General features: G+C 38.6%; 1 protein-coding gene across 13 annotated transcripts in view; it reads left to right on the forward strand.

Moving 5' to 3' along the window:
• LOC146322929 (dedicator of cytokinesis protein 9) overlaps positions 1–12924 on the forward strand; it is a 130519-nt gene that overhangs the window by 98062 nt on the left and 19533 nt on the right. For 7 of the 13 annotated variants that reach the window (XM_084725078.1, XM_084725080.1, XM_084725082.1 and 4 more), the window contains exons 28-34: positions 1696–1842; positions 1952–2035; positions 2202–2313; positions 10226–10404; positions 10508–10624; positions 11385–11496; positions 11587–11720. In XM_084725078.1, coding sequence (XP_084581204.1) covers positions 1696–1842; positions 1952–2035; positions 2202–2313; positions 10226–10404; positions 10508–10624; positions 11385–11496; positions 11587–11720 — 885 coding nt within the window. Of the gene's footprint in view, positions 1–1695; positions 1843–1951; positions 2036–2201; positions 2314–2544; positions 2593–10225; positions 10405–10507; positions 10625–11384; positions 11497–11586; positions 11721–12924 lie in introns of all 13 variants that reach the window. The other 6 variants (XM_084725074.1, XM_084725077.1, XM_084725071.1 and 3 more) reach the window with 1 other exon arrangement.

The following is a 12924-nucleotide window of genomic DNA, read 5'->3' on the forward strand; positions in this document are numbered from 1 at the left end:
CATTTGTTTCCACTCAAGATGTAAATCCTGTAGACACGGGGCACAAATGTACAGTGTGCTTTTGTTTTAAAAACAAGAGGGCACTATAGTTTTTAGCACACATTACTTAAATACTATATAGTGCATTTGTTGGGGAATGTTTTTAGCTATGGATTAATACGCATTTCATGCACTGGTGAGTCAGCAGCAGGACAGTGTATGTTTGGTTAAATTAAAATAAACTAGAGTGCACATGTTCATCATGAATAAATGAAGTAACATAGTCTCAATGCAACAGTGTGGCTCACTGATGTGTTTTAATAGTTACTGGATAGGGCTGCACAATTCATTGAAATATGGAAATTGCAATATGGTCAAGTGCAACATGCAGTTTGCAGAAGCTGCAGTTTTTTGGGTTTTTTTTCTATGAAGGTAAAATGTGTGACAAAACAGCATCATAATGAAGTACTATAAGAAATGCTCTGGCCTACAAATCTTGTTCTGTAAGACAACACGTTTGTCTGGTACAGACCCCTACAAATGTTTATTTCAGTGGAAATGAAAATTGTGATGCAGAAATTCTTTCCCACTAATCATAAATCATATTGCAATCAAAATATCTGTCACAATAATTGCACTATGATTTCTTACCATATCATGCAGTCCTATTATTGGACAATAATACAACTCTATGGCACATGTGATTGATGTGATTGATTGATGATTGATTGACAGATGAACGCTGTCAAAGGTTAGAGTAGTGATAACACTGCAGCGCGGGTGTTTGAGTCACACACTCACACGCAATGCATCCTGGTACATGTAGGCACTGCTGCATGGCTCACTGAGCTGAAAAATTACATTTTCTTGGTCAGTGTAGCACACACTGAGGAATTTATCCCTTCAATTGACTACATTTACCATCAGCACCGACTGGACAGCCACATGAAAAGTGCCGAAGCTTTAAATTAGAAGAGAATTACAACTAAATTAATCAACAACAGTTGAACGGTTTTACAAGCCTCTATCTTTGAATTTTCAGAACATTTGGCACATAAATGAATGAAACGATGACGATGTATAAAATGTCTCAAAATGTTTCTTACAAGGTGTGCAGAGCAACCCGTGGACGTTGGATATGTTTGACCTGGTACCTGTTTTGTTGGAATAAGCCTGAACATCGTGAAACATTATAATGTGTTTTGTTTGCCATTTTATTTGGGAGATTTTTGCAAACAACAACTGCCTGCCAAAAAACCCCACAGCCCGCATATTAGACAGTCAGCTGCAGCAGAAGTCGATGTTAGCCAGAAGTAACTAAACTGTTTTAAAGAGGCAGCAGGTTTCCCTCCTGCACATGTCTGTACTGGGCCCAAACACACTGGAACAATTTAGAAGCATTTGTAATAAACTGTTTATGTTGACCTAAGTTATCAGATCTGTTTTATTGTTGGAGATGCAATCATGTTGGGTAGTTGTATGTGGATTTTGGCAGCAGCTTCTTTCTTCCTGGTACAACATACCAGCACTGAATCTTTCAGTGGTTGTGACCTTCACCCCCGTTTGGTTACACAACCAATACTTGTTCATTCATTGTTGGTTTGGGTCTTTACATGGGAAAAAAATTCAGAACTTTACCAGACTTTCTATCTTGATCTGTGGTGTTTTATGCTGTGTAATAACATTTGTGCAAACATCTGTGCTATTTCCTTCCAGCTGTCCAGGAATCAGCGCTTCTCTGCATCCTTCCATCACACTGTGGAGACTCTGGTCAACATGATGATGCCACACATCACTCAGAAATACAAAGACAACCTGGATGCTGCCAGGAACGCCAACCACAGTCTGGCAGTCTTCATCAAGGTCGGGAGCCACAGTTGCTGCATCTTGCATGTGTTCTTCAAGTGTATACACATATTTATTTCATATATGTTATAAATAATAACACATATGCTTTCCCATCCTTCTGTAGCGCTGTTTCAACCTGATGGACAGAGGCTTTGTGTTCAAGCAGATCAACAACTACATCAACTGTTTTATGCCTGGAGACCCAAAGGTACAGTAACATCATTTATACAAACAATTTATACAACAGCTTGTTTGTAAAAAGTCTTGCCAGCACCCTTATGGAGGGTATCAGGCTGTGTTCCACAGCTGTTTTGGACGATGATGTGTTTGAGTGTTGTATTAAAGCTGTCTCGCTGGTTTCTGTTTTTTCGCAGACGCTGTTTGAGTTCAGGTTTGAGTTTCTGCGTGTTGTGTGCAACCACGAGCACTACGTCCCTTTAAACCTGCCCATGCCGTTTGGAAAGGGAAGGATACTTAGATTTCAAGGTGAGAAGATCATCAAATTTGTCTCTTGAGTCATAACGCTGATGGCAGCTTATGTCAAAAAAAGCTGCCATCAGCGAAAAAAAGGCCTGCACAAATAAAACATCTCTACTTATTCTTCAGCTCATACGTATATAATGAAAGTGATGTTAAATAGTAAATAAATTCTGTTGCTGTATCAGTTTTTGATGTTATAGAACACACTATCTTTCTTTTTATGTTTTCTTCACTTAGCTTCATTGTCTCCTTATGATATGATGGAGTCAAACGATACTGTAGTAGGTAGGTGCAAGGGTGTGCTGCTTGTGTGTCGTCTCCACAAAGGGCAGACTTCGATCTAATATTCAACCATGATGACCACGACAGAGTGCTGCAGGAATGAGTCCTAAAATGAGTTAGCATATTACCATTTCTGGCTCCCTTGTCTCAAAGCCAGTGGGTTTTTTTAATGTGTTTTTGTTTAAAGGCCTGAAATAAGGTCTGTATTTAACACAAGTTTAAGACAAGCTTATACATGTCTTTAAAAAGTTGGTTGCTAGGTATGGACGCGCATTCGTGAGCTCCCAAAGTTGAACTCTTACAACTGCTTTTATCCTGACCATTTATTGTCTATCAACGTTACTATAGTATCCGGCTACTCTACCCAGCAGTGCATGGCAAACCTCAGGAGTAAAAAATATCGCAAACAAGCCAGTTACAGTGATACAAGCCCCGACGACCGCCAAGCTAACAGCGCTAGCATGGCGGACGGACAAGAAGCACATGACAGTTTACTGAAAGCTATTCATGATAGCAAAGAAGACCTGCTTAAACACATCGACAAAAAGACGACGGACATACAAACATCATTAACCAAAATTGAAAACTCCCTCTCTACATTATCTGAACAAGTCCAAGAGCTGGAGACACGAGTTGGCGCTAACGAAGACAATATTAATGAATATTGCAGCCGCATGGAGAAAATGGAAAAACAACTGGCTGTCCTGAAAGAAAAAGCCGATGACCTCGAAAACCGTAGCAGAAGGTCCAACGTGAGGATTATCAACATACCGGAGAAGACGGAAGGACGGGACGCAGCGGGGTTCCTGGAGCAGCTCATACCGAAACTCCTTGGCGGAGACAACTTTGCATCCCCCGTTGTGGTCGAAAGAGCTCACCGCGTTGGGAAAGTTTCAGTCAGGCCACGACCCATCATTGCAAAGTTCCTTAACTTCAGCCATAAGGAAAAGGTCCTCCGTCTTGCACGGGAAAAGGGTGATATTCTTCTGGACAACAAGAAGATATCCTTTTACCCGGACTACAGCGCCGAGTTGCAGCGCAAAAGAGAAGAATTCAGCACAGTGAAAAAGAAACTCCGGGAGAAAAACATTGACTATGCCCTGTTTTACCCGGCTAAACTAAGGATCCGGCACCAAGGATCTGTTAGATTTTTCTCTTCGCCAGCCGACGTCCAAAGTTTTCTCACGGAATTAGAGAAGTGAGTAATGACATTTGAAGTGTGAGAAAGTACTAACAGTGACACTGCACCCACCGAATGCTTTCTCTTTACTCTACACCAAGCTAAAAATGAATAATTAACGGTGCCTAAATGCTCTAGATAGCATTCTCTTTAAGTTTTCTTCTCTTTTATTTATTTGGGACTTTACAAATCTACTTAATATTCTTTATTAGTTCTTCTAGTTTGTGAATGTTATACTGTCACGGACACCAATATTCATACCACGCCATACTTTAGTAAGGGCTGTCAATCTATTTACTTTTCTCATTGTTTTATCAAGCTAGTCACAACACAGACTTTGCATCACGCAAAGCGGTAGATTTGTATGTATATATCCATTACTCTGCTTTATTTATTTATTCATTTATTTATTTATTTTTTATAATTTTTCAGTTATATTCCTGTTCAACACGGATCTGTAGTAATTTGTTTACAACAGCTGAAAGCAGCTGTGGAGTTCATTAGAGTAGGTAGATGATAACATACTCAGTGTTTTTGTTACAGTATGTTAAAAGAGGGGTTAATGTTCAGGGTTTTTTAGGGTTCTGTTTTTTTGCCTATGATTCTTTCTCTCTTTGCACTTATGGTAAGAAGTCCAGAAACAGCAAAATATCTCATTTCTTTGGTCAAATTTCTTAAATATCTCTTAACCGATGTATCAGTTAAAATGTATTTCATGGAATGTTAAAGGCATAAACTCCCCAATCAAGAGAAAGAAAATACTATCCTACCTTAGGAGGCAAAATGTGGACATTGCTTTTATTCAAGAAACACATCTATCTGATATAGAACATCTAAAACTGCGCACAGGCTGGGTTGGCAATATATTATACTCGTCTTTCACCTCCAAAGCAAGAGGAGTAGCCCTATTGATAAATAAAAATTTGAATTTTCAATTGAATGACATAGATAAAGATAAAAATGGCAGGCTTTTAATAGTAAATGGCACACTGAATAACAATAAAATAACTCTCATTAATGTGTATGGACCAAACTATGATGATCCAACTTTTTTCAATAATCTAGTGATGAAATTAGGCGTTATTGAGGGTCTGTGTATCATTGGTGGTGACTTTAACTTGGTTCTGGACCCCTCTATGGACCGTACGTCATCCAAGCCATTGTCATTAACTAAATCAGCTACAATCATTATTCAAGCACTAAAAGATTTGGGATTATGTGAGATATGGCGTAAACTTCATCCTAATCACAGGGACTTCTCTTTTTACTCTAGTGTACATAATTCATATTCTAGAATAGACATGTTCTTAGTCTCCAAGAATATGCTAACAATGGTTAAAAATTGCTCTTACCTTGCAGCTACATTGTCAGACCATAACCCCATTATGTTGTCTTTGGAGACTGACACTATACAAAATCCCCAACGCATGTGGAGATTTCAGCCCTATTTATTGAAAGACCCAGAATTCGTTAGCTTCATGAATAGCCACATTGATATTTTTTTAGAGACTAACTTGAATTCTGCATCACACTCAGTTATCTGGGAATCTCTCAAAGCATATATGAGAGGTCATATTTTGTCTTACTGTTCACATAAAGTTAAAGAAAAAAAGAAAATGTTGATTAAACTCGAGAAAGAAATTCGAGAGAGTGAACAATTACATTGCAGAACTAAAAATCAAGAAACCCTCAATACACTAACCCAGAAACGTCTTGTATACAACAATCTTTGCTCTAACAAAGCCGAAGCAGCAATGGCAAGGACAAGGTACCATTACTACGAATTTGGAGAGAAGACGAGTAAATTACTTGCATGGCAAATCAAGAAACAAGAAACTGATAAATTCATCCAGGAAATTCAATCAGAGGAGGGGGAACTTATCAACAACCCCACAGATATTAACAGGAGATTTAAAATATTCTATGAAACTCTGTATCAATCTGATATTAATTCTGACAGTACGGAAGCAAAGAAATTTTTACACAAACTAAAAATGCCCAAATTAAATGCTGAGAACCAAAAATTACTAGATGCTGATATAACTGTTGCTGAGGTTTGTGAAGCAGTAAACTTGTTACAAAATAATAAATCACCTGGCCCCGATGGTTTTCCTGTAGAATACTACAAAGTATTCCTCAATAAATTGGCTTCCCCGCTTACAAACATGATCATAGAATCACTAACTAATCAACAGCTGCCAAGTTCGCTTGAAATGGCAACTATAATATTGCTCCCTAAACCAGGTAAAGATAAACAAAAATGTGACTCTTACAGGCCATTAAGCTTATTGAATGCAGACTATAAAATCTTAGCCAAACTGATAGCGACCAGACTTGAGAAAGTTATCCCAAAACTTATCCATGCAGACCAAACAGGATTTGTCAGGGGCAGACAAGGCTCTGATAACGTGCGCCGATTATTTCATATTATTGACGCAGCTCAGAAACAAGATAATCCTATGTTAATAATTTCAATGGATGCATTTAAAGCATTTGACAGAATTGAACCTACCTTCTTACTTGAGACTCTTGAAGCAATGAACTTTGGAAATACCTTTATCAAATACATTAAAACAATCTTCAATGCTCCGAAAGCCAGGATTCTAACTAATGGTGTTTTGTCTGATTGCATCTCTCTTTCAAGAGGCTGTAGGCAAGGATGTCCAGCTTCACCCTTGCTTTTCAATTTGGCCATTGAACCCCTGGCCTGCGCAATTAGATCTAATCCTAAAATTGCAGGAATTAAACTTGGTGATGCCGAACACAAGATATCATTATACGCGGATGACCTTCTGATGTATATTATGGACCCATTAACCTCATTTCCATTAGTTCTAGAATGTTTGAAAGAATACAGTACATCATCAGGCTATAAGCTTAACTTTACTAAAAGTGAAATATTGCCATTTAATGTGCATGATACCCAAATTAAGCAAATCACATCACCTCTGAAATGGTCTCTTAATGGAATTAAGTATTTGGGAATCTGGGTTGGAAAATCAGTTGATAAAACATACACAGAAAACTACATTAAATTAATGGAACAAACCAAACTTGACCTTAAAAGGTGGATGGACTTACCCTTGTCTTTAATTGGAAGAATAAACACAATAAAAATGAATATTGTGCCTAAATATATATACTTTTTTCACTGCATCCCCTTTAAGGTCCCTGTAAAATTTTTTAAAGATCTAAACAAGGTTCTGTCATCATTTGTGTGGCACAAGAAACCACCGAGGGTGAAAATTACTACTCTACAGCGGCCATTTTCAAAGGGTGGATTAAATCTTCCTAATTTCCGAAAATATTACCTTGCAGCACAATTTAGAAGCATATGGACCTGGCTACATTCAGAAGACGATGAAAGCAGATGGATATCAATAGAAAAACAAGAACTACTAACAACCCCATTGAAAGTAGTTCCCTTCATAGGCAATAAAAGTAACCTGAGTATAATCACCAAAAACAAAATCATACAAAACACGTTTGCTGCATGGCAGGAGGCCCATCTTAGTCTTGGTTTGAAAGGGTCACTATTGAAGAACACTCCGCTATGGAACAATCCATATATTCCAAAGCCCATAGCAGATAGCACACTCAAAAGCTGGGTGGATAGAGGCATCAAAATAGTCGGGGACTTGTACACAGAAGGTATATTCTCGAGTTTTCAGCAACTGTCCCAAAAATTTAACTTGCCTCAACACAATTTGTTTAAATACTTGCAAATTAGACACTGGGTCAAAGCAAATTCACCTGATAGATTCCCTGACATTCTGGAGGAGACTCCATTGGAGAAACAGTTATTTAACACCTTACGTACATCAACCAGAGGTCTAACGTCAGTTATTTATAATATCCTCAATAATAATTGTCCTGAAAATGGAAAATCTCTCACGAAACACAAATGGGAAATGGACCTAAATTGTTCATATGATGATGCTGATTGGAATAAGCTTTTAGAACAAGCTCAAACATTATTAACTTCAACCAAGCACAGATTAATTCAATTCAACATCTTGCACAGAACGTACTATACACCTGTTAAGCTGCACACATTTAATAATACCATATCACCTGTGTGTCAGAAATGCAAGTTTACAAATGCAGATCTTTTACATATGATCTGGCACTGCCCAGTGATTGCAGAGTTTTGGAAATATATTATTAAAACTACCTCAGATATTATACAAAATACTATTCCACTAGATCCACAAATTTGGATCCTTGGAGATTTGAATCAAATGAAACTATACAACTCTGTCAAGCACTTCATTTTATTCGCTAGTACTGCTGGGAAAAAATGTATTTTAGTAAACTGGAAATCTGACTTCCCTCCCTCACAAAGACACTGGATCAATGAATTAACATCATACTGTACTCCGGAGAAGATTCTCTATAATGTCAGAAAAAGGCCCACAACGTTTAGAAAGATATGGGGAGCCTTCATAGATGCTTTACCTCACCTTAAATGTGATGATTGAACTGTAGTTTTACTTGCAACTGGACTTTCTTCTCTTTATATATGTATGTTTGAATGTGTGTGTGTATATATGTATGTGTATACACAAATACAGTTTTCATATTTGTATTATTAATATGGCAGTGTTTATAGGTTAACACTACTCTGAGTGTAAAGAATCATTAAATACAGTTTTTTTTTTTTTTGTTTTTTTTTTTTGGGGGGGGTGGGGGGTTGTTTTGTTCATTATTGTTTTGTTTTTTTTTTCATGTTGTTATTGTAAGGGAAGACAAAGTGTACGGTACACTTCTTTTCTTGTAGAGCCTTGTTTTTCCCCTTTGTCTTCTCTTTATTGTTGTTTGTTTTGTTTTTTCTTTATTTTTTCTTCTATTTGTATTGTTGAAAAATGTTAAATTGCAGTTGTATGCTACTTGAAGCCTCAACTTTACTAATAAATAAACCATTAAAAAAAAAAAAAAAAAAAAAAAAAAAAAAAGTTGGTTGCTAACAAGTGACTAAATGAGACTACAGAGCCTGACGTTAGGTTTTCACTTGCATCGATTGCATTTATGCTTCAAAAATCATGAAAGTGGTGTTTGTTTGTGAAAATCTTCCTGAACAAAACATGTAAGTATAATAAACTTCAGTTTGCCACAGAGATTAATGCACTAATCCAAAATCCAATGCAAAAATCCCACTGACTTTTCGTGGAGGGAACCAGAGGGTTAACTTCCGGGTTGGTCCACAAAAATATGTCATCCCTGCAGCACTCTATGGGAAAAATGTTCCACTATCTATGGGTTGACCTGTACGTTTTTTCCAGGGCCGAAACCTGCTAATCAAAGGAAACTGATAATCGTATAATAATAATTATGATCATTTGGAGTCAATATACATTTCCAGTAAAAATCAAAATCTCCGGGTCAAAATTTAAAACAATACAAGCTCCAGCTCAAGACTTGAAATGTTGAAACGCCTTTAAGCAGATGTTTGCAGGCCAAGACTGTCCTGTAAACAAATACAAGTAAACAGAGGAGCTGCGTTTGTTCTGGATATAAAGCGCTGTACTGTTTACATTTCTCAACCGATTTCAATAAGTTTTATATGCAAAAGTTTATGATCTGCGTGGAGGAAATAAGAAAGCAAAACTTTTTTTTTCTTTCCACACAGATCATGAATCTCTGAATATAACACCACTCATTGAAATTGACATCATAGTGCTTTAAATCCAGAAAGAGGGCATTTATATATATTGTTCACAGGCAGACCATACAATGTTGACTACAGACAAAGTGAAGCGGCTGAAGTTGTGCATTTTTAACTGAGTTTGTCTTACCAGCAATTAGATTTAAAAAAATCTGTCGACCCCCACTAAAATCTGAACTCATCAGTTATCTTCCTGTTTTGCTGCATACTGGTTGGTGTGGCTTGATCTGTCTATCCTCTTCAAGACACTGTACTGAAATACTATACTAATTTGTGTGTGTACGGAAGCTGAGATTGTCTCTTTGTGCAGATGTGGGTGATGATGTGTGCAAGTATTACTTCTGTCTCGAGGTGGTTTGGAGTTCGGATGAAGCAGTGTGTTTTGATTACAGTTATTTCTGGGAATCATTGTGAGTGTGATCTGGGATTTCTTCACTTCTCTTAAATGATGCTGGAAACCATCTGTGAACAGCTGTCACTGTTGAATCGTCAGCTTTAATCCTGTTTGTCTTTTCCAACAGCGAACACTGATGTGGAACAGCAGCTCAGTCACACAGTCTGAATCTGTCATCTGTGAACATAAATTCTAGGCTTCCAGATCTGTAAATCTGATTTTCCTCATATAGATGAAAGTCAAAATTTGCTGTATTTAATGCTGTAAACAATCTGTATCTGTGAGATTGATATTTCTTAGAAATTTACTCTCATTGTTTGGTGCTGTTTGTGACATCCTTCATGCACCTCTCTGTCAGCCAATCCTAATCTCTTCCTCGTCCTCTTCCTCCCCACAGACCTCCAGCATGATTACTCACTGACAGATGACTTCTGCAAGAATCACTTCCTGGTCGGGCTGCTGCTCAGGGAGGTCAGTGCAGCTCTGCAGGAGTTCAGGGAGATTCGACAGATCGCCATCCAGGTGCTGAAGAATCTGATGATAAAGCACACGTTTGACGACCGCTACACCTCCAAAGTAAGTAGCATCTTCTTACCTCTGTGCTCTACTTCAGTTTCACTGCACTTCAGTATCTGATGTGAGTGTGTGTGTGATGCTGAGAGATTTATTTGTTTTTCAGAGCCAGCAGGCCAGGATGGCCACACTGTACTTGCCCTTGTTTGGTCTGCTTCAAGAGAATGTCAACAGGCTGAATGTGAAGGAAGTCTCCCCGTTCACCATTAACCAGTCCAACAATGTAAGGGAGCCACCTAGTGGCTGCTTTATAGTATTTCATCTAACATAGACAGCTTTCGTTCATATATACCCACATCCAGACCCTAAAACACTAACATGCACTATACAGAGAGAAAGATAAAACAGAGTAATGAGATTTTAGGAGAAGAAAGGGAGGAGAAAAAGTGTTGCAGCAGTCGTAGATGATAAGTTATTAAACAGGTGGCAAAAGTACACATTTGTGTACTCAAGTGGAAGTACAAATACAGGCTCTTAAATGTACTTAAAGTAAAAAGTAGCCTACTGAAGAACCAGCTTTTTCTGAGCAAAGCAAACTGAACACCTTCCCTCCACAGTCGAGCCTCCCTCTCTGTCTTAGTTCATCTTGTTATGTTGTTTTCATCTTTTTACGTCTGTCGTGTGTGATATGCACTGACGGATACACCAAGAAATCGTCTCTTCTGTGTTATTGTTCCATCAGTTTCATATAAATAAAGTAACAACCCTTTGTTTGAAAATGTAAGGAGTAGAAAGTACAGGTATTTGTGTTAAAATCTAGGGAATAAAAGAAAATAAATGAAAAAATGTGACAATGTGAACAGTGGAAAATCACTGTCAAACATATTAGATTAGATAGATTCTGACTTTTGATATCGTTGATGTTGAAAGCTCATTTCCATCTATGTTCAATTTAATATTACATACATAATTACATGATTACATACAATCACATATAGTATGTAGGTTTCTCTTCATTTAATTGTGGCCCTGTTTTTCCTCAGAATGGAAGAGAAGATTCACTTCTTACCAACGCCTTGATGACACCTCCCAGGTCCAGCACCTTTCTGGACACCAGCTTGCACAAAGATGTTTTTGGAGTCATCTCCGGCACCTGTGAGTGGAGAGATGATGCTCAAAAATGAAGAAAAAGACATTTTTGCTTTTTTATTCATATAAAACTGCTCCTTTTTAATCATTTGACAGCTTCACCTCACACATCGTCGACTCCAAACATCAACTCTGTGCGACACGCAGACTCTCGTGGGTCACTCATCAGCACTGATTCTGGCAACAGCCTGCCTGAGAAGCACAACGACAAGGGCAACTCTCTGGACAAGGTACGGCTCAGAAAGTGCCGCATAAGATGCCTATAGAGTCATTTCATACAACATTTATCTGAAATCACATTTAGGCTTCCTGTGAGGCATATCAGAGGTCCCCTTCTGATGGCAAAAGTACTTCAGAAAGTCACCCCTTGTTAACTTGTGCCATTAACTCCCCCACCTGACGTGTGCGGCTGGCCGTGGCAGACGGAGAAGTTTGTACGGAGACATTCTGTCAATGTCCTGCGCTTCTTTACGGAGACTGAGGAGACCATGCTCTCCGTGCGCACCAAGCGTGCAACCATGGACTTCTCCCTGCTCTCTGTCCCCTGTGTGCCAGAGAGCGCCGTGCAGCCCAGCGTTTCACTTCAAGTACAAAACGCCTCCTTCCTTCACACAGTCATCCTCCCCCCTCTAGGAGTGTCCCACCTGGGAATGTTAGAGTGTGTGTGAGAGTGTCCTGAACCCTGAAAGCCCTTTCTTTGCCAGATGATTCTCAGGCTTGGACCTGTTTGTTGTCTGGTGCCGTAAAGCAGACCTGCAGGGGGCCTCGCAGGGTTTGTCTCTGCTCTTCCTCCACAAACATGCACGCTTTAAAGGATTTCTCACTTTTGAGTTCCTCTCACGTGTGCTGTGTCATTTGTCGATAGTTTCAAATGAAAATAAGTCTGTTAAAGATATAGTTCAGATTTATTGAAGTGGGATTGTATGAGGTACTAATCCATAGTCAGTATTTACCTACAGTAGATGGTGTTTGTCATGCCTTCAGGATGGAGAAGCAGCAGGAGTCTGGGTGTAGGAAGCTAAGCAATGTACTGTTGTGGACGGGGTCAGCAGCAAAATGTAAAAAAAAGTGTGCACTGTATTAAAAATATTTTCAGCACTTAACCTTGCCATCAGATAGCATTAAGTCAGATATCGCTTTCTCCAAACCAACCAAACTCCACTGGCAAAATTAGTAATTTAACCTTGCAGAAAACGGGAGTCGCTTGTCTATCGCTGCATTGATTAGTAAGTTTGTTTGTGTTATTGTGTGACTTCTGTGTTTTAAAGGGTTAGTTTGGATTCACTGAAGACACACAATTGTGCAAACAAACTAACCAATCAAGGCAGCGGTATTTGTCTTATATAACAGCTGTTTCCCGTCCAAAAAGGCTTCATTATGGCAAGGTAAAGCAGTCAAAGTAGTCTGCATTTAGTCATTTATTTGAAAAGGGAC

Source organism: Lutjanus erythropterus, chromosome 8, assembly GCF_056507025.1.
Source record: "Lutjanus erythropterus isolate fLutEry1 chromosome 8, fLutEry1.hap2, whole genome shotgun sequence".
Classification (NCBI taxonomy): Eukaryota; Metazoa; Chordata; class Actinopteri; order Lutjaniformes; family Lutjanidae; genus Lutjanus; species Lutjanus erythropterus.